We start from the raw sequence: 21,708 nt of genomic DNA on the forward strand, positions 1-21,708 counted from the left end.
CTATGTCGCCGTCGCCGGCGTTATTAGCGTTCGCAGTTTTTTCTCAATCAACGGTCGAAACGCGCGAGCGTGTAAAACGCTTTGGTTCGGTCCGACCCAAGTGGGATAAATGGTCGCGAAAAGATAAGTCAAGCACAAACGAGGGACACGAGTTCCGTTTTAATCACCACGAATCCAAGTTTATTAAAATTCCTGAGGAATTTTCATGGTTGAATGAAGACGGTGGCGACTGCGATGGACCGAGTAAGCTCGAACGGCGCAAGTAATGGCGAAAAAGGGGAACGAGTTTCATTCATTTCGATAGGCGAGAGGAGAGGAGAGAATATGGGAGGCGATCCCTCGCCGTCGGATAGAATATTGGCAAAACTAAAAACGTTAATTTATTCGATGGTAGTACGATGGGAGGCACGGTAGGCAGCGCGCGCGCGTTTCACCCCATCTAGAAGAGGACGAACTAAAACTACGGAGGACGAAGTAGAAGACGAAAAGAAGAAGGAAAGGACGATGAGGATATAAGAAGGAGTAACGGAAAAGAGAGGAAGAAGCAAAGGAAGAAAGGGAGCGGGAGGGAGTCGCCCTCTCTCGAGCTTGAACGGCTGAGCCTCGAGGAAAAGGGGTCCTTCGGGGGTGGTAGCCTCTTCGAAGGGATAGACGAGTCAAACGAAAGCCGCCGGCAGTTTTTCCAACGGTGGCCGAACTCTTGAGTTTCGCAAGTTTTTTCTCTGATTTTTCTAATTAATTATCGGTATTGATTGGCTCTCGATTTGACTCCAGAACTCCTTTAGCCATGGACCAGACGAAGCGGGGAGAGATGGAAAATGGCTGCCCGGTGTGGAATAGCGAGCTTGAAATAAAAAAGAAGGGAGACGAATCCCGAGCGAATTATCCGTCTTCGATCTACCTCCAGTCGTGATTAAAGAGTGGTTTTATTTTAACGAATAAAACCGAGATTTGAATATCCAACCGACGGGCGATTATACCTACACGTTTGCTCCTGCACCAAGAATGCTAGGTCACAAAGCAAATTAAGTCGGCAGCATTTATTCCTTTGGTGCGTTTTATATATTCCTTTTTATCCTCGATCCCTACCCCTCTTCTCATAATTACTTCCACAATTCTATAGCGTTATGAAAGCGTTCAAATGCCGATCAAGTTTAGTCTCATTTTCCATTCGCACCGACATCATTATACCCCAAACGGACTCCCATCCTGGCACACGTCTATTTACGATAATAAATTTCGCATAGAACAAAAATAGAATTGAACACTTTGCGCTTCGACTTGGTCACTCTTTCCCTCAGTTTTTCTACTTTTTTTTCTTTTTTTTTTTTCCCCCCCCCCCAAAAAGACGGGTTGCGTAAGGAGGAAAGAAAGAACGAGAGCCTGTCTTCCGTAATGCCTCTCTCTCTCTCTCTCTCTCTCTCTCTCTCCCATCGGGTTCGAGCGAGTGGCTGAATCAAGGGTGAAGCGCGCGCTAGTCATAGGAACGAGAATGTGATCGAAGCACACGAAGGGGAAACGACTTGTGGTCGCGTGTCTCGAGATAGAGTTAGCAGGCCGTAGGTAGAGTACGGTCGTTTGGTCGTTCGGTCGGTCGGTCGGTCGGTCGGTCGGTCGGTCGGTCGGTCGGTCGGTCGGTCGGTCGGTCGGTCGGTCGGTCGGTCGTGCCATCTAATCGTAGCGTCTAACCGCTTCTCTCTCATCGCCACCCACCTTAAAGCTCCGTTTCAAAGGGTAAGTCGACTTGGCGAACGCGAGCTTTCTTCGAAGGAGTAACGAAGGAAAGCTCTCGCGTTTTCTTACTTCCGTCGCTTAGATCGACGTTGCTACGCGTCTATGTGTTGCAGGTAAGTACGTGTGGAATAGTAAAGTTACGCGCTCGCGCAACCCATAGAAACGTCTCTCTACCGGGATAAGAAAGACAAAGAGGAGGCGCGCCAACGGAGTTACAAGCATCGCTCGCATCCTCCCCTCGTTCCTTTTACCAACGCGCCTGGCAGTTCCTTTATTTCGAGCGCGTCTCTCGATCGCGACTTTGCCTTTATCAGCTATGTTCGTGGTGTTTCGTCCTATGTCCCGTTGCGCCTTTCGTCGCGTATCTTGAAAAATATCTTGAAAATAAGTCGATCCTCCTTTCGGTACTCGTATCCACCGTAGACTTACCACCGTAGTCCATTCGCGGATCAAAGACCTAGCAGTAATTTTATTCCAATAATATTATTCGATTCGAGATTCGTGTTCCTACTTATATATCCGGACGACGAGAAATAGAGGGAGGTATACATCGCAGATATTATCTCATCGTAGATAAATGTATGATCGATAATATATATATAATGTTTATCGCTAAGCGAGAAAGACCCTTCGAAGAATGACACCCGTTAAATGATGTAGCCAGAGCCATAGCAAGGGCTGTGGTAGAAGTACCGTGGGAGGAGAATATCGTGTAGTAGGAGTCTCTCTATCGGACAAGGCACGTAAGGAACTCGGATACAGGCGTGCGAGTGTACGCTCACGTACGCTCACGTACGATCTAGCACGTAGACGCGTACTCGTCCACGCGCGCTCGACTCGAAACGCATACTCTCCTCGGCAAAATCTCACGACGAATACACACATGTGCGAGAAGCACAATAATTACTATGGATAGTAAGGAACGGTTCCCCGCGGGGTAGCTTGGCCGGCAATCGATACGCACACACGCGCGTTCTCGTCGTAAACGTGAAACGCGAGCACGCACACGCGATCGCTCTCGCACACCATTGCAAGGTTTACATAAGTGAAGTTCCTTGGCCACCACCACCATCACCACCACCACCACTACCACCACCCTCGGTCGGCACCTCTTATATAGTCCCCCCTTTACCCGCCGTTCTATCGCGGCCGCGCACAACCTCCTACTCTCTTCCTCCTGCTTTCTGCCCAAGCGTTTCTAATTTGCATTCCCCTCCGTTGGCACTCCTCGCCAGCGACGATCTCAGTCCTCCGCCGTTCACCCTCCCGCGCACGTCCACCCTCTGTTCTCGTCCTCCTCCTCCTCCTCCTCCTTACCCTACCCTAGCCGCTGCTTCTCCACTTGCCACGCCACCCACCCCAACGGCCAGCAAGTCCGTTGTCCGTCTTGCGAGATTTCACGCACACGCACACGCACACGCGTGCATCCTTCCCGTCCCAAAAAGCAGAGATGGCGGAGGTGGCAGGAGACAGAGACAAAGAGACCACCCTTAACTTTGGCCCACGGACGACGAGTAAGGACGGCTAGCCTGACGAGTAGGACGAAAGAAGAGAAACCTCGAGAGGAGCGACGAGGATGGGGCTCCTGGGCTGCCAAGGCAGTTAGCTCGGGGAACTAGCTCTACCTTCTTAATACCTTTCCGTCGGGTTCTATCCATACGTCCGTCCGTTCGTTCCTGTTTCTCTTCTCTACTTCCCTCGTTCGCTCCTTCCAAAGACGTTCGCTCTCTAGCCGGCCAACCCAGCTCTTCCTAACCGCTCTCGCCTTAGCTCCTTCACCGTCCTAACCCACCCACAGCACAGTTGTCTTCGCTCCCTTACCCCTTCGTTACATCCCTCGTTATCGTTAAAGCCGCCGGACCTTCCGAGTCTCCGCGATGTCTTCGCGAGGTTCGGAATATTCATAAATATCTCTATATTTACGAACGTTTACCTCTAACATCTATATCTACGAGATAAAGCGTAAATATAGACATTAGTTTTAAAAACTCCTTAAAGGGGCTGGATCGACGACGAGCGAATAATACCGCGATCGAAAGCACGTGTCTTATTGCGAACGTCTTATTTCAAACGCGTTAGTACCTTGTACATACACTTGGCCCTCTTCTATCATGAAAACTAAATGAAAACTAAATGAAAACTAAATGAAGTCTCGATTAATAATGTATAATATTTAACGCTCGTTATAGGAACTAATTGGACGTTATTAACATCTCGAAAACATCTAAAGCTTTTTCTTTATTCCCATTAAAGGAATGCTAAATCTCTGTACAAAAGTAATGTCCCTCTAAAGGGAAATCGTTAAGCGATCTATGTATCTCTAGGTATCGAAACTGTTTCGGAACGCATTTCGTACAAATGTTTATTATCGTAGAAAATTATACATATATGTGTATATATATATATATATATATATATATATATATATATATATATATTAAAGAAAAGTTGAAAATGTGCCCAATAGGTGTTACTTGCGCATTGATATATAACGTTATAACGTATACGATAATATGCGCGATTCACGACGGATTGCGTCGTTTCTTCTACGTTATGCTAAATCGTTGTTAAAATCGATCAAGAAAACAGAGTGCATCGGCGTCGAAAAGACGCATATCGTATCGGGGAAAAGAAATGTAAGGAGGACGAGGTGGAAAAGAAGAAGAGGAAGAAGAAAAAAAAGTCTTTTCCATTGATTAAAGCCGAACGTCGCACACGAGCGTAGTCGACGATACGACAGGCAATGCTTCGGCGAGGACAATGGCGGCAATGAAGATAAAGAAAGGGTCGGAGCAGGCATAATTCCGAGTACGTTAAGAGATTCGACCGACTGACGGATCTGTCAGGGATGGATGGCAGTAAGGGTTACGAGCATCGCTCATCAGTAGCGGCCATATTGCCTCCCGGTACCCCATCCCATACTGAGGAGTGCGAGCCCTGATAATTCCCCAACCCCTTCTGTATGTGTGTCTGTCTCTCTCTCTCTCTCTCTCTCTCTCTCTCTCTCTCTCTCTCTCTTTTTCTCTTTCCTTTTCTCTTTCTCTTTCTTATTCTCCCTCGGTCCATTCCTTTCCTTCTCGTAAAGCCGGTCTTCTCGCTCGCACTTCGTGCATCCCCTAACTCACCTCCTCCGCTTTTTCCTCCTCCTCCTCCTCCTCCTCTTACCCTGTGTCTTAGTCTTACTGCTTTCTTCTCCTTTTCTCCCTTCTTCCAGCAACGCTTCTTCTTCTTATTTGAACCCCCAGCGCGCAGTGCCCGGGCTGCTTAATGAGAACCTCCACCTCCTCGTACCGCCACTACCACCACCATCGCCACCAACGCCGCCGCCGCCGCCGCCGCCGCCACCACCACCACCACCACCACCACCACTACCACCACTACCACCTTAGACGACGCCGTTCACTCTCTTCTCCTTCGTATCACCCCCGCAAACCCTTGAGTATCCTCGCGACGACCCCTCCAACCCTCTCGCGCTTTCCTTGCTTGCCTGCCTGCCTGCCTGCTTGCCTGCCTGCCTGCCTGCTTGCCTGCCTGCCTGCCTGCCTGCCTGCCTGCCTTCCTGCCTGCCTGCCTGCCTGCCCGTTCTCTAACTGTTCCATCTCTTTCTCTCTCCCTCTCTCTCTCTCTCTCTCTCTTACTCGTTCGAAGCAGTAACGCGGGGTTCAACTCCCGACGTCGAGCTACGACCCCTACACGCGCGGCCAAGCTGCCACACACGCGAGACGTTTTAGACTTTTAATATTGATTACGCTGGAAGATGAACGCTTCGTCTTTCCTGGGGGTAGAAATCTTGAAATTCGGCTAAACTCCTTCGATTCTGACCGTCGCATCGAAAGTTTTTCTCTTCGATCCTTTCGATTTATCCAAAACTAGAGATAATAACCAACATCGGGCTTATTTACTTCGGTATTGTTATTGAATGAGAAAAGAGTATTTATTTTGTTCGAATGGATGACGCATACGTCAACTTTGCGACAACTAAATAAAAGGGATTAAAGCGGGATAACCGAGTTTCAGGACTTTCCTCTTTCGAATTTTATTAATCTTTATTCTTTTTAGAATTATATCGCGTTAAAGGGCTTTTGCGGGTAGTTGAACCACCAATCAGGGCTTCGATCTTATTCGTATATTTTGACCATTGATTTGATCAGAAAGAAAGGGCGAATTGGGTCACATGTAAATGAAAGTTATATATCTTCGAGCACCCCACGAGTTTGATTCTTTTTATATGGTATCCCCCACGAATACACTTTCGCCGCACGAAAGAGTATTCGGACGATCGTTACTCGCGTAAAACGATTATTTCGACGAATTTATACCTATGTGCATCGTGACGACCGTAAACTTTCTTTAACAACGTCTCATTGGCAAAACAAAAAGTAGACGTACAAAAGTCCAAACTTTTTGATATATCCTTTTTTCCTGGGCTCTCCCCGTTACAAAGCTATTATCTGAAAATAGACTAACGAAATCTCTGCTCATTACGCATTTACCGTGCTTGGTCTTTAATGGGTTAATGCACTGGCACATTCTGTTACGATCGATTTTCTATATAGAGTTATAACGATTCGCTTCATCGTTATTCGACGAATTTACTTGCTTACAAAATGTCTGTACTAAGAAAAACATCGTTGTACGTAAAACTTTGGGAGAATGATTTAAAAGCTTAGTCCATCCGATCGGAATGTTTTAGGATCGGTTGGACGTGGCACAAAAGAAATTGTGCATTTGCAGAATATTTTTAAGAAGGAATTTTTAACGATTGAAAGCGTAATTGTTGAAGCGTTAATAACGAATAAGGGAATTGGATCGAGACGCGTATCCCAGTAAGTCTGACTCTTGTCGAATACACTTGAAAAAGCGAGTCTAATGTCTAACGTTTTTTGGCGAGAATAGGAGGATCGAAAGTAAGAGAAAGGCAACATGGTAAGAAAGGGGAGCAGAGGGGGAGGGGTGGGGGTGGGGGGTTAGTCGAGCTTAAAGGGCGTCAGGAAAGAAAGAAGGAGAGTGAATGAGCGAGCGGATGGGAGAAGGAAAGAAAGAAAGAAAGAAAGAAAGAGAGTAGACGAAGGAAGAAGGTGGAGAAGGTGGGAGAGGAGGATGGGGCGAAGGGAAAGTGTGGAGAAGAAGGGAGCGCGAGAGGGCGGTGGGTCGTTATTTTTGTGCCTGCTTCGTCTTTAATTTCTCCCCTCCCCTCGGCAGGCGCGGATGGCCGCGGCGCGAAAGAGCCAAGCAGAGCCGAGCCGCGCGGCTGGATGGTTGGATGGTCGGGTGGGTGGCTGGATGGTGGTGTGCGCGGTTGTCTTAGTTCGTATGCATATCTCAGTGGCTCACATATTGATTCAGGGCGTCATTACGCGTCTTAGCTCGGCCCACTCCCACTACCGCCTGCCTGCCTGCCTGCCTGCCTAAACCACCCCCGAGAGCTCCTCCACCTCCGGCAGCCTCCCGCGTGGTGGTTCGGACCACCGAGCAACTATCCACCCCGCGCGCAAACCTTTGCTACCCTTCGCTTGGAAGAATCTTCTTGCGGACCGCTCCTCTTCCCCTTCTTCTCCTCTACGACCCTCTCTCTCTCTCCTCCTTAAGGAATAAGACACGCGAGCTTCTCTCTCCTCTCTTCTTTTTCCTTTCCTTTTCGCTGTTGGATTCGAGGCCACGCAGAGTCTATCTAAGCTAGTGAGCTAGTCGCGGCTTCCAGGCACCCTTCTCGACTCACGTGCGGCTGCACATGAGCTACATATATAACTTTCCTCCATTCTGTCGGACCTTCCTTTCTTTTCAAAGTTCATACAGAGTCGAGAGAAAGTTATTTAAGAAGATCAATTTACCTATCCTACATCTTGTCATCGTAGATTCGCCAAATCTTACTTCGAGTCGAAAAAAAAGGTTTGATCGTTCCGATCGTTAGAAACTCGATTTATTTGCTTACCTCGCTGCGAACTAATCGTCGAGTGTATCTATATACATATACGCGTTTTAAAACTAAAACCAATAACGCTCGAAAAAGTTTTCTTTTTCTTCCAACTTACAAGTAAAAGGAACATACCATGTCCGTTTATCGAGTTTGCGATATGAAACAACGAGTAAGACAAAAATATCAGAGGATCATGTCTCATGACTGTTACAATCTGCTTGCTCCGCTAACGTAATGACAATAGAAATTAAATAACAATGAAAGAAATTTATTTGGAATATGCCGAAGGTGGCGCGAAATCACTTTTGGCTCACGTTATTTGCCACCTTGTATCGTCTATGTTTTTTTTTTTTTGCTTTTTTTTAACATCTACGCATTCTTGCAATATCTATGTTTTGTATTATTTACGTAGAATCTAAATAACATTTTGTCACATAATGCTCCCTATCAATGGCCCTTTTAGCACTTATTTTGTTAAAAACGCATTCAACGGTGAGCGATTTGAACAGGTACTCTCTTCTTTACATTTTATGTTTCTAAGATAAATTATACACCTACAGTGCCATCTTACGATCGACCATCTAAAACCAATAGACAATATCTCTGAGATAATTTTATCGACCCAGGCCATAACTAGTATCCTACTATGAAAGCGTTATGATGGAAAGATTACGACACGGGGCAGTAATAAATTATTTATTCCCCCAAAGAAATATCAAAATTAGCAGTTTCGCTGAAATTACTGCATTCTAGCAACGAGCGTTCTAGTTTATCGGCAAATTGTTAAGGACAATAATGTATTACCAACGATCGGTACTGTCTGATCGGGTCCCCTTTCTCCAATATAACTTTAGGACTGACTTTTAGGAATTAGTCATGAAATGAATTATAACGGAATATATTTTTAAAGAAATATATATTTCATAATTACTTATCACATATAAGTAAGCAATTATTTTGAGTAATAGAAAAGTATGGAAATATATCTTCTATTGTGTTTTATCGTTTAACCATAAACATAATAAAAAGATTTGTGGGATGGCTCATTAAGACATCATAATGATTATACAACGTATTAAAAATAATAAATAATAATAATAATAATAATAATAAATGAATATAACGGCCCCAAATACATAAGCCGTGTATTATAGGATTATATAGATACAGAATATGCAATCTTTAGACTAACCTAAGAATGTCGATAGCTTGGACGTCTCCTTAAAACACGTGGAAATAGAATTTTATTTATTTGGCAAAAAATTTAATATTATTATATTATACTTATAACCATTGAACGGTAAGATGCGTAATCTCTACGACATTTGCATCCGTTCATATCTTCAAATTAAATACCATACCCAAAAATTGTTCGTAATGAATTGTAATGATGCCGTCAAAATCGGTATCTAATTGCCGAAAGGCTGCAGTTAAGGTCTGTAATGAGACGATGATAAATCGTTATTGAACTTATCCAAGGCGAATTGATAAAATTCGTCATTTTATTAATAAATTGAACTCTTACGTGTAAGACGACGCAGCACTGTATAAAATCATCAAAGTATATAGTACCTCTGCCTGCTCTGTCGTATTTACGTATAAGATTATTAATCGTTTGATCCGACAAGCGATATCCAAAGTGCGTAAGAGCAATCTTTAATTCATTGTGATCTATGTTACCGCTGTTATCGCGATCAAACGATTTAAAGCAATTTTGCCAATCGGTGACATATTTCCAAAGAGCACCGAATTCCTCGAAGCTGACCGTTCCTGTCTGATTTTTATCGAACATACCTGAAGAAGTAGGACCATTTTTGTCAATGTCAAACATACCTGTGTCAACAGAACAAATGAAAAGCTATAACGCTCTTATGACAAAGGATCATGCAAAGAGACACAACAATGTAAAAGATTGCATTATCGTGAGGGTCTTGGGGGACGTGAGGGAACTCTCAAATTACGTTTTCTACGATGCTTGAGAAATGAACTTTTCTTTGTACAAATGTACAAAATGTGAATAATTAGAGAAGAGATAGTACGTGCCAGGAGGTTACATCTAAGTCTACATTGCTTGCATGATCGTTTGTTGTAAATACGTGCGCGTATAACAAGCTCTCACCGATCATCAACCGGACGGTTTCTGGATTAAATGGAGTCCAGGTACCGTTTGAGAGCGCCTGTTGCAATTCATCGGTAGTAATTGAACCAGAACCATCCTTGTCCACCCTGTAAATGAATTTGTTCGACCGTTAAATCGAAAGATACGTCAGATTGATACTCATCTATCACGAGGCCAAATTTCAAACAAATTTCCAACCTATAAAAATGAGAGCTTAGGTCTTAATTATTTCTTAAAGAGTATTATCACTTTTATTGACTATGATATTTTCGTTGCATACGTGACACAAGTTCATAACTACCTATTAAAGACATCCCACAAAAATTCTCTACTGGGCATCGGCGATATGAAAGACATAACTGGCTTGTATTAGTATACAAGCTTGTCAAAAAGTTGATAATAACAAGTAATGATAATAGATCCTTAATCGCGAGATCCTTAACCGAGACGAGAGATAGATAGTCGTCGACAATTCTTCTCGTAGAGAATATTAAGAAAGAAATGAAATTCAACGGAATCGTTGAATTGTCGTCTACGTTGTTTCTTCGCGCACGCAATGTTACGGCAAGTTTTTAATATCACACTTCTCTCTTTCCACGTCATTCATTTTACCCGATTACTCACTGGGCGTGCGTAACAATTATCCAATCGGGAGAGATTTGACAAAAGTATATGTCTCTTGCGATTGGACGATTACTATTGCCATATTTTATCACGATATATCTCTAGGACGAAAATATATTTCATTTTCAAATTCCTCATACGTTGTGACGCACTCGTTTACTTCGATTTTCTTCGCCATTGTTTACAAGATTATATACACGTAATATCAATGAATCCCTTATCAAAGTAAATATCATGAATAGCATTATCGTTAGGAAGGATAAGAGGACCTTTATACGTACGAAACAATACATTTTACAATTATTTATTAGTACACTCTCTTGTAAAAAAAATCGCAATGAATTAAAAGTTTCCAGTTGGAGGGCATTGTAAATGCACGCGCACGAATATTAGGGGCCACTCATAACCTCAAACCATTCCTTTTGTCAGCTTGAAAATAGTGCTTTCCGTTAATTTTCCTTAATATCGTCAATTTTCCATGCACCGATTTTATACCTGAGCCAAATTAAAACTAAATCTTTGCCCATTTGTAGCCAACTCCAAAATGGTACTATCTTTGATCCTTCTATTTCTGTCCAATTTACTGCAACTTCGGTCACAGGGATATTAAAATGTTTTGCGATATAAAGCATTTCGACGTCGAATGCCCAACGTTCGACGTGTAAACTTTGAAAAATGCTCCTTGCAGACTCTCTTGTTAGTAATTTGAAACCGCATTGCGTATCTCTAATACCTCTTACGCACAAGAGCCAAACTAAAAAATGAAATGCGTGCATAAGAAATAGTCGAAAGAAAGAGCGTTTGGCGGTTTCCTCCTTCTCTAAGTGAGCTCTCGATCCACAAATTACGGCATGCGATAATGCTACCTCCTCTGGCTTAGACAAATAATCAACTGTAAGTTAGATTAGAAATAAGGTTTTAATGCTGCCAATGTTGATGTGAGAAAGGACTCTTTTAATTTTTCCTCTGAGTTAGATGAAAAATTTTCTAAATCCGTTCAACTTACATCCCAATGTGTTTCTTAAACTGTCGTTTAACTTTTCTAGATCAGCAAATCTAGTAGCCCCGTCGGCATCTGCGAACAACAACGCGCTACCTCTTGAGCTCAGCATACCCTGAGAGTAACGAAATGACGTTTATGCGCTATACAAGTAATACAAGCTTATGGAGTAATACGTGCTCGCTAAAAGGAACTACTTTATACTGACCAGCCTAACGGCACCACCCTTACCCCTATTTTTAACAAGAGCCAGTACTCTGACAGTATCGTATTTGGAAGCATAACCTTGAGCAACTTCTACAGTTCTGTCTGTACTTCCGTCGCTAACTATTATTACCTCGTAACTGTGGCCGGATCTTTTCAATTGTTCCAAATATTTTAAACATTCGTCCAACATTGGCGACACTAAAACAATACAAATAATATGTCAATTACTAATCATAATCTCTCATTACAACCATGTTCAATATGAACAACCATGTCGTTGAGCCATTCCTTATTATTACAAATATTATAATCTTTACGTCTTTCCTCCTCGTTGTAAGCAGGTACAATAACACTTAGATTTATGCTCCAGTCATTGTATAACGAAGGAAAATCTTGATACTCCTTCCTTTTGTGATCGAAAAAGACCTTTTCCTTTTTGTCTCGCCATAATTTTGGATAAGGTTGCGTTGTTATATGCAATATTATACAGAACTACGGCATATACGATACGACATAATTTAAGGTAATTTAGTTTGGTTCTTATTTCCTAATAATAATTACATCAACAATTTGTAACGATTACAAAGGACGAGGGTTATAACCTCTAAACGTACCACGACGACGACGAATGCTGCTATTAAGAAAATATATAAAAATAAGTTTTCAATTAATCCCATAGCAGCATCGAGGAATGACTCAAATCTACGATATAAAACTATAGAAAATAATATATTCGATTTAAACTCTAAAGTGTCACACTGTGAACGATCAAGTGCGAAAAGCCTAGATAAGAGAACAGCCGATCATCATCGGTTGGGTATACAGTAAGGTTTCCTTTTTCTAACGACATCTAGACACGTCTAGACGAATCACAGTGCTAATGCCATGCTAACCAATCGCCGAGCAGCGACTAAATAAATATAACCCATTTCAAGCAGCCATTGGCTAGATATTATTATCGAAATTTCTCCAAATATATAATGAAAATGTTTTCTTCGTTTTCACATATACATGATATCTTGTTGTTCCCCACGTGGAAGTTCCTGCTTCTGGAGGCCCAAAGTTAAATTAATATAAACGTATCTATTAAAATTCTCTTACTAGTAAAGAATCAACGATATTGATACGATAATTGCCCCGATCGTTTTTATTTACGTTCCCATTTGCAACTTGGTGTGTTTACATTGTGACGGAACTCTACGCTCGATGTTTACCGTTTCATCGCTCAATGCTCTCTGTCGATTGGTCCGCGATTAAGAAAGAACAGCGTGCAACAACGGTCTTGCGAACTTCTTATATTTCTTTTCATCCATCGAAATATTAGTTTAAAAGATTACTTGGTAATTATTATCAGCAAATTAATAATCGCTAACCCGTTTATAGATCAAAAATAAAACTTTAGCAGGAAGATTTAGAGTATAATAATAATACACACACAAATATATATATATATATCGCCGGATTCGTAGCCGCGTATTTACATCGTTGGCGTAACAATGTTAAATAAAATCTGAGTGACGTAAAGGGAAACCGATACAAGAAAACCCCCACCACCATAGATGAATGTACGTATATAAATAAAGTATATTATACAATATATGGTTAGCGTATATGGTCCTACGGTCTAATACGCTGGGTGCGTTCTCAGAGAAATGTTAAGGGCTTTAGATCGTCACAATTTTCAAAGAAAATATCGTCCTAAAGAAAATCAAAGTGTCAAATTAATTAATTACTGACTGTGGGCATTGATCTTGTAAATATTTTCTCATAAATACGGTGCACAGTGCGAACTCTGAATACACACACACATATTATATGTAGATGTGTGTGTCAGTGAAGTAAACATGATTATATATAGTATATGAGACGGTTATGAGTTTGTAACACACAACTGGAGGCTGCCACTCCCGTACGGTATTATTTATAGAATTTCTTTGCTTTTTATCGATAAAGAGAATAAAATGGAAGATATATTTCAATGGTGTCGCGAAGGAAATGCCATGCAAGTTCGCGTTTGGTTGGACGACACTGAACATGACATGAATCAAGGGTAAATATCTACTTCCATTTTTGGAAAAATCTTCACCACTGTCGCGAGCGTTGTGTCGTTTCCGTATGTAATTTCGACTTTTTATCGCTAATTTCTCTGCTTCAACTTTTATTATATTAACGCTTTCAATGGCATTCGTCGTGCGCGCGCGCGCGCGCGCGCGCGTGTGTGTGTGTATATACACACAGCAGACTCAGCACACACGCACACGTTGGGATCTTTAACAGTCGTCTATATTAAACGATAGGAATTATACGTGTATATGGATATATATTATTCGCAATAAGAACAGTACTAGATTATTTATTATATGATACGAATGATGATAATTAATTACCGCCAGTAGCATTACCATAAATATGATTCATCGTTCTATGTATAGAGATGACCATGGATTTAGCCCGCTTCACTGGTGCTGTAAAGAAGGCCACCTCAAATTGGCAGAGCTGCTAGTTAGTAGAGGAGCACGCATCAATGCTACTAACAGAGGAGACGACACGCCGCTTCACCTTGCCTCCGCTCATGGACATAAGGAAATTGTTCAGTTGGTAAAATAGATGGATTATAATAATAAAAACTCTTGAAAGGTATAACAGTTGCGTAGTGGCAATAATACATTCCTCCTTTTAACAGTTGTTGCGAAATAAGGCGGATGTAAATGTTACCAACGAGCATGGAAATACCGCCCTTCATTATGCGTGCTTTTGGGGGGACCAAGCTGTCTCGGAAGAGTTAGTGGCTGCCGGTGCCTTGGTATCAATAGCTAATAAAGATGGCGATACTCCTCTTGATAAAGCCAGAGGACATTTGGCAAAAAGATTACACGGTAAGCCGTTTTATTATATGTGCACTTGTAGTAAATTTCTATTTAAAGTTCTCTTTCCATTAGACATGGCGGTGGAGCACGGGCAAGACTTAAAAAAAATTCAATTTAAGGATCAAAGTTGGCTGGGATTAAAAACTAGGAGTAGTAAGATTCTTCTTCTTCTTCTTCTTCTTCTTCTTATTATTATTATTATTATTATTACTTTTGAAAGGACAGACGCAGAAAATATTACTCTTGCAGGAGATGCCACTCTATCCAGACACAAAGGTATCAACATGGCGGATCTTGCCTTGCATACTCATTTGGCGAGTACTCCAAGCGGAGAAACTTGGAGAGGACGTTGGCAAAATAACGATATCGTAGCAAAAATTTTAAATGTGCGCGAGTGTACAGCGCGTATATCCAGGGATTTCAATGAAGAGTTTCCTAAACTTCGAATATTTTCTCATCCAAATGTTCTTCCCGTTCTCGGATGTGTCAATCAGCCACCACAATTAGCGACGGTTTCACAGTACATGGCTAGAGGAAGTTTGCATAGGCTTTTACATGGAGGTACTGGCGTCGTCGTTGACACGGCGCGTGCTCTTAGATTAGCTCTCGACGTAGCAAGAGCTATGGCCTTTCTTCATGGATTAGAAAGACAAAATAGATGCAGGTTTCAGCTGAACAGCAAACACATTATGGTAAACGATAAATGACCCAATGCGCCATTTACATTAGCATTTCAATCTACGCGCCCTTTTTCTAGATCGACGAAGATTTAACCGCTCGAGTTAATATGGCAGATTCGAAATTCTCTTTCCAAGAGGTTGGACGCATATATGAACCAGCGTGGATGTCTCCGGAAGCTCTTAGCAAAAGACCCTCTGATATCAATTTGGAAGCTAGCGATATGTGGAGCTTCGCTGTTCTTTTGTGGGAACTTGCTACGAGAGAAGTGCCCTTTGCCGACCTCTCACCCATGGAATGTGGAATGAAGGTGAATGCCTTAATATTATCCATTTATCCATAAATTGTTATATTGACGTTTATATATTATTTGCAGATAGCGTTGGAAGAACTGCGCGTTAGCATACCACCGGGAATCTCTCCGCATCTTGCCAAATTAATAAGAATTTGCATGAACGAAGATCCAGGGAAACGTCCGTCGTTCGACATGGTCGTACCAATTCTTGATAAAATGAAACGTTAACGATGAAGAACATTGAACCTTCGAAAAAATATCATTTCTATTGTCAAATCATTCCTGATAAAAGCCTATGGAATTAAAACAATTGAAGAATTTCTCTTGCTATTCTTTAAAATACTTGCAATATTGTTTCGAATAATTACAAGGATATAACATATTTTATATTACTTTATAGAAATTAAAATGCTACACGTGTCTCGAAAATGTAAACTATCTTAAGTGTCTTGGTTTTATAGCCGTATTGTTATCGAATGTATAATATGATATGTGCCACACACACATGTAATTAAGATCTTTACGAACGTTGAGAAGACTACTAGCCGATATTTTAATACTTAATTACTAACATCTGATGATATTTTTCTAAAACAATATTATATTCAGTTCAAGTTTGTCCTACGCATTAAACGATTAAACAACGATTAAAAACTTTTGCATGTTCTATTGGTAAATATTCATTTACCTTGCTTATACGTAACCGTAATGGATAATAAACTGCGTCCATTATTTTACACGACTTATGCGTACCGTGCGAAGAAAAGGTCGTGTAAGAAATTGAAAAAAGAAAAAAAAACAAACAAACAAACAAACAAACAAAATAAAGTTTGATATATTCAATCTAGGCATGACTTGCATTAATATCTTCTTGTAATTATTTTTTATCAATTTGTGTGCCTTCTTACAAACGCATAAACATAATAAAATTGAAAAAAAACGTATTTAATGCGATTAGATATATTATAAATTACGTAATATATTCCTATTCGGAGTTGCGTAGTTATCTCAGATAAGATAATATTCATACACAAATAACTATATAGATACAAACGTATATAAAAGATTATTTCCAGTTACTTGTAACATCAGTTGGATGAAAATCGGGCTTATTTAACAGGTGTGCGGTCGAACGCGATTGAAAAATATGTCGGTTGTAGTAAGCGTTAAGCAGGGTAAATTGGAAGGTTCCTTGTGCGAAAGCGTTTTAGGAACGTCTTATTTTAGTTTCAAGGGAATACCTTTTGCCGCACCTCCTCTTGGACCGTTACGATTTAAGGTATTTAACGAACGAAACGAGAAAATTTCTCTCTCTGTGTAAGCTATCATAAGAACGCAATCGCATCATTTTTACAAGTCATTATCGAAACCAAGGTCGATAACGTTCGTGCACGTATTAAAATTAATTAGAGATTAGAATATGATTATTAGTAATGATATTATTATATGATTATTGTTATTAGTTCTGTAGATTGCCATTTGGACATTTTTCCTTTTTCGAGTATTCTTCAACGACGCGAATAATTATTATCGCGTTATTATAAAGTTATGCTCGATTCATTTTCGACAGCATCGTTCGCAAGCGCCCAATGTTTCTTCATTTGCGAATTTCATTCTTGATTTTGGGTTAAAGGATCCTGAACCACCTGCTTCATGGACCGGGCTGAGAGATGCTCGGAATATCAAGGTGAATTGTTGCGTGCAGCCGAACGAACTGTCCCGTACCGATATTATCGGTAATGAGGATTCACTTTATCTTAATGTTTACACAAATTCATTGATGGGAAGTAAAGCTGTTATGGTTTATATTCATGGGGGCGGATTTATATTCGGTTCTGGCATCGAACAAGTCATTAGACCGGATTACTTTATGAACAAGGACATCGTTCTCGTTACTACCAATTATAGACTAGGGGTTCTAGGTGAGGAACATTTTTACGAATATCTTTCTGGATTTTATTGAAAAATAATCGGAATAGAGACAAGTTTTTCTAAGAGAAGTTAGTCTTTCTAAGACTTGTGTTTGCCCATTTTCAAAAGGATTTTTAAATTTGGACGACGAGGTCGCGCCTGGTAATCAAGGGTTAAAGGACCAAGTGGCAGCATTAAAGTGGGTTCAGGAAAACATAGAGAATTTCGGAGGAAATGCCAAAAATGTAACGATATTTGGGATTAGCGCCGGTGGTGCGTCCGTTCATTGTTTAACACTGTCGCCCATGGCGAAAGGTACCAAAGATACACATTTAATGATAATAAAGATATAAATATGGACATAGACGAGTACTTAAAGAATAATTTGCATTTTCGCTTTGAAGGTAAACTTTTTTTATTATTCAATTTTAGGTCTTTTTCACAAGGCGATATATCAAAGCGGAGCGGTAACGTGTCCTTGGGCCATAGGAATGAGTAAGCCAGAAAATTGCTTTAAACTCGCATCGATCCTTGGCTTCGAGGATTCGAGGGATCCTAAAGAAGTCGTTGAATTTCTCCGAACAGTTCCGGCCTCGCAACTTATAGAGGCACAGTTCAAAATTCTTACATCCTCGGTATGTCTTAAGCGTCTCGTTTCTTCTCCACTTACTTCGAATTAATTTAATGAATTTAACTTAATAAAATCATCTTCCCAGGAAACGATTATCGAAAATTTGCCGGTTGGACCTGTCATTGACGTCAAATCGAAAAATCCATTTCTACCACGTCCGATAAAGGAATGCTTGAAAGACGACGCTGATATACCAATTATGCTCGGTTATACGAGTAATGAATTTATAATGTTCTTAAAAAGTAAGAAAATTTGCAAATTCTCACCTAACTTTCTTTATCCACATTCCTTTCTCGTCGTCTTACGAAGATTTGGAACGATGACGAAATCTATCTCAATTCTTACGATTTTTAGATACCAACGAGGAAGGCTTGAAAATAATTGACAAAATGCTGAAGAATTATATTGGGAAATTGGCCATATCAAAGGAGCCCGAAAAGGTTGATCGGTTGTTGAAAGACGTGAAAAATTATTACTTCGGTAGCGACGAACCGTTAACCAAGGAATCTATTCCGTCTTTGATAAGTCTTTTGAGCGATATATATTTTTGTTGTCCGATCAATATGATAGCCAACGATCGAAGAAAGAGAGAGTGTGCGCCAACTTATTTATATAAATTTTCCTATATCGGCGATGAAATCACCATTACTCGTTTGTTACAAGCAATTCTACCCAAGTCAGATAATTTGGATTACTATCCAAAGGGTATGTAAGGCTATCATTGCTCCAAATCATTGCTCCTTTCCATCCTCATTTCTACGTAGAAAGGCAAACTTGTCAGTATCGTATTGCAGTAAGTATTCGAGTAATATGGAAATATTTTATCTTCAGGAGCTTCTCACGCCGACGAAGAATGTTATCTCTTTTATCTGCCATTATGTAAAGCTAAGAATCCTTTACCTCCGGCGGTAGGAACCAAGGATAGGAATATGATCGAACGACTTACATACTTGTGGACCAATTTTGCGAAAACTGGGTAAAATTTTTTCATCCATGATTCTTAACCGCCACATCTTACCTCGGATATCTTCCATTTGATATTATTTATTTTCTTCTTTTTTTTTTTTTTTTAGCGATCCAACATCATCATTGAACGAATATGTCGATACTCCCTGGACACCTGTAAGCAAGGATAACTTTACTTGCTTTGACATAAACGATCGTCTTACAAATTGTCCAGTCAAGGATGATTTAACAAACATTTATCAAAAAAATGCTTAAAGAATGAAAAATAAACTAACGATATGAGTACGTACTTTGACGTCTTTTCTTTCCCATAACGTGTTGTAATTGTATTTCTGTCTTACTCTTTTATTTCATATTTTATCATTTTATCGTCGGATCGTTGTAAAATTATAATATATTTAGGTATCTCTAATTCTCTTTATACAAGAAGGCGATATATGTATATGTGTGTGCGTGTGCGTGTGCGCGTGTGTGTGTGCATATACACACACACCGATTATAACAACACTTGAATCAATTTTATTTCTCGCTAAAAGTATCTACACTAATATTAGAGACACGATAGCTCTTCCATTGTTCCCTCTTCTCGAAGAAACTGGACTAATATCTTAAGAAAATTCTTATTCGCATAACACTTGTATTCGATTATAATTGTGTGTTTGTGCGTGCGTGTGTAAGTAGACGATGAAATGAAAAAATTAAATACAGTGCCGTCAATTGTCGAAAAAAGTTCATATATCTCATCGATAAAAAAAAAAAAAAAAGAAAGAAAAAAAAGGAGACAACTACAAAAGTCTTCTTATTTATTCCAAAAGGCAAAAACTCTTTGTATCCTCTCGTTGTGCGGTTTACCACCAGTGGCCATCGTTGTTGCCGGATAGGCGCGATGTACAATATGAATTTGAGAGGGTGCCGATGATTTTAAGGATTCTGCCTCCTGTTCAAACATCTTTGCTGTACGACTGACGTTCCCCGTAGGAACGAATTTTTCTCGATTCCGAGCAACGATCATCCTTGCATCCTGATTTTTATTGGCATCTAACGAACGAAATAGTAAATATTATAGATATTTGGTTAAAATTGAAATTCGCTTTATATCGCGTATAAATAATGTGAAGAAAAGAAAGGCGATAAAACGAAGAAAGCAATATAATTGTTAGAATAATTACACACCTTCTTGGACGGGATTAGTCTCACGCGAAGCTTTAATTTTTAGGTTTTTACTTTGCGAGGTAGCTTCGGTACTCCCTGTATCGTCTCTCGAAGATTTCGAACTAGTCTCGTTGTCCGTTTCCTCCTCGATGATCGAAACGATTCCCAACTCGTCTAATTGCAATGACGAAGTAGCTAAATTCGAACTGCAATCGGCGATTCCGGAATCACGTGAGTCACCTCGAAACACTCGTCGTTGATTTTGAAATCTACTAGATACGGAATCTATGTCGATTCCCGATGATTTCCTTTCTACATTCGTCAAGTCTTGTTCCCCGATATTCTCATGATTTTCTTCCACCGCCAGTTCGCTTTCTCTCGTACTTTCCAAATATATGTTATCGATCGCAGATGACATTTCCTCGTCCTCGTCCTCGTCTTTATACACTTTACCGTCCGATTCTTCTTCCAATGAAATATTTACTTCCGTTTTGTAACAAAACGAGTACAGGCTAGTTTTTCGTCTGGAACTCCCCTCGAGTTCGAACGAACAATTCGAATTATCATCTTCTAGATCGGTCATCGTATCATTCTTATCGTTTCCTTCCGTACACGCCGAAGACTCGAAAAATTTGTCTCCTTCATTAATAACGCACTTATCCGTATTGTTGGTCGAATCGTACGTCTCCGTCGTCCTCGTTGGACTTTTCCTACTGTTCGCCGAAAGAATCGCCATTCTTCCTAGCGCACGAATGGCATTTCCTGTTTTCTATTCGAACAAACGAAAGCGTGCACACACAGGCGCGCGCCCGCGCATACATATACGCACACTCGTTCAATTAAATAAAAAAGCGCGAGAGGAAGAAATCGAGATATATTATGTAGCTCGCTATTTTAAATCGCAACATTCAGCTTGCCTTTATGCACGCTATCATCCGTCAAATTTATTTCTCTCTACGACAATGAATCGTCAACAATCGTGTGTGCAGAAAAACAAGCTTCTTCGATTTTCAATAGAGCATGCACATGCTGGCAAATCTTTCAATATTTAACATTAATCGATCTTCAAAGTGAAGATGTCACATAAGATCGATCGTATTATCCGTGATAGTTGGAGGGTTGCGTGGTGGGGGCGGGCGGGAGAGAAAGAAGAAAGAATTAGCAAAAGTCGAATGTCGAATATAAAAAATAATATTTACCTGCCACTTTCTACGTACGATAAATTTCTTTAACTTGTCCGTTGGTAATGCCACTCTGCTCATACTTTCAGCATGTTGTGCCATCCACGGGTGTTCCAGACATTGCCTTGACGACATGCGCGATCTAAGAGAGGAAAAATATCAATATTATTAGTATTACTTTTCCAATCTAAACTTTTTACATGACAGATGGTATTGTACTTTACGATAGACATCGTTACTTACTCTTTTCGTTTAACGAGTAAACCAGTGATAAAGTCTTTAGCGTTATTCGAAATAGCATCGAAAGCTTCATCGTCCAAATCATAATCGGCTCTCGTTATATTCGCGAACGTCTCGGCATCGTTGTCACCCATAAAAGGCGATAGTCCCGTTAATCTGAATTTCCAAAGATATATTTGACGGAGC

General features: G+C 40.6%; 5 protein-coding genes across 13 annotated transcripts in view; 2 read left to right on the forward strand and 3 right to left on the reverse strand.

Annotated features, from left to right (window-relative positions):
• Window positions 1–8,550: 8,550 nt before the first annotated feature.
• Window positions 8,551–10,381, reverse strand: LOC124425699 (programmed cell death protein 6). Of its 2 annotated transcripts, none has more exons than XM_046966408.1 (4): window positions 10,072–10,381; window positions 9,771–9,877; window positions 9,177–9,484; window positions 8,551–9,088 (listed from the first exon to the last, which is right to left on the reverse strand). In XM_046966408.1, the coding sequence occupies exons 1-4, from the start codon at window positions 10,125–10,127 to the stop codon at window positions 8,987–8,989; spliced, it is 573 nt and encodes a 190-aa protein (XP_046822364.1). In that variant the 5' UTR covers window positions 10,128–10,381; the 3' UTR covers window positions 8,551–8,986. The 2 variants fall into 2 exon arrangements, with proteins under 2 accessions (XP_046822364.1, XP_046822365.1); XM_046966409.1 differs by having other exon boundaries at window positions 9,177–9,445; window positions 10,072–10,380.
• A 301-nt stretch (window positions 10,382–10,682) lies between these two features.
• LOC124425698 (dolichyl-phosphate beta-glucosyltransferase) lies at window positions 10,683–12,916 on the reverse strand. Of its 2 annotated transcripts, none has more exons than XM_046966406.1 (5): window positions 12,216–12,916; window positions 11,901–12,093; window positions 11,603–11,799; window positions 11,401–11,509; window positions 10,683–11,286 (listed from the first exon to the last, which is right to left on the reverse strand). In XM_046966406.1, exons 1-5 carry the CDS (start codon window positions 12,276–12,278, stop codon window positions 10,844–10,846), a joined length of 1,005 nt encoding a protein of 334 aa, XP_046822362.1. In that variant the 5' UTR covers window positions 12,279–12,916; the 3' UTR covers window positions 10,683–10,843. The 2 variants fall into 2 exon arrangements, with proteins under 2 accessions (XP_046822362.1, XP_046822363.1); XM_046966407.1 differs by having other exon boundaries at window positions 11,919–12,093; window positions 12,216–12,911.
• Window positions 12,917–13,199: 283 nt separating this feature from the next.
• On the forward strand, window positions 13,200–16,108 carry LOC124425697 (integrin-linked protein kinase homolog pat-4). Of its 3 annotated transcripts, XM_046966405.1 has the most exons (8): window positions 13,200–13,510; window positions 13,594–13,651; window positions 14,034–14,199; window positions 14,285–14,477; window positions 14,541–14,621; window positions 14,700–15,160; window positions 15,226–15,456; window positions 15,523–16,108. In XM_046966405.1, exons 2-8 carry the CDS (start codon window positions 13,602–13,604, stop codon window positions 15,667–15,669), a joined length of 1,329 nt encoding a protein of 442 aa, XP_046822361.1. In that variant the 5' UTR covers window positions 13,200–13,510; window positions 13,594–13,601; the 3' UTR covers window positions 15,670–16,108. The 3 variants fall into 3 exon arrangements, with proteins under 3 accessions (XP_046822361.1, XP_046822358.1, XP_046822359.1); XM_046966402.1 differs by having other exon boundaries at window positions 13,200–13,651; XM_046966403.1 differs by having other exon boundaries at window positions 13,202–13,651; window positions 14,718–15,160.
• A 291-nt stretch (window positions 16,109–16,399) lies between these two features.
• On the forward strand, window positions 16,400–19,238 carry LOC124425696 (esterase FE4-like). The gene is made up of 8 exons (XM_046966401.1): window positions 16,400–16,720; window positions 17,075–17,363; window positions 17,482–17,667; window positions 17,785–17,987; window positions 18,069–18,225; window positions 18,338–18,688; window positions 18,815–18,959; window positions 19,057–19,238. The coding sequence occupies exons 1-8, from the start codon at window positions 16,589–16,591 to the stop codon at window positions 19,202–19,204; spliced, it is 1,611 nt and encodes a 536-aa protein (XP_046822357.1). The 5' UTR covers window positions 16,400–16,588; the 3' UTR covers window positions 19,205–19,238.
• The window catches only part of LOC124425695 (titin homolog), a 43,912-nt gene continuing 41,239 nt past the window's right edge, over window positions 19,036–21,708 (reverse strand). For 2 of the 5 annotated variants that reach the window (XM_046966396.1, XM_046966397.1), the window contains 4 exons: window positions 21,526–21,678; window positions 21,301–21,424; window positions 20,123–20,870; window positions 19,249–19,987 (listed from right to left, as the gene is read on the reverse strand). In XM_046966396.1, coding sequence (XP_046822352.1) covers window positions 19,749–19,987; window positions 20,123–20,870; window positions 21,301–21,424; window positions 21,526–21,678 — 1,264 coding nt within the window. In that variant the 3' untranslated portion in view covers window positions 19,249–19,748. The other 3 variants (XM_046966398.1, XM_046966399.1, XM_046966400.1) reach the window with 3 other exon arrangements.

Source organism: Vespa crabro, chromosome 7, assembly GCF_910589235.1.
Source record: "Vespa crabro chromosome 7, iyVesCrab1.2, whole genome shotgun sequence".
NCBI lineage: Eukaryota > Metazoa > Arthropoda > Insecta > Hymenoptera > Vespidae > Vespa > Vespa crabro.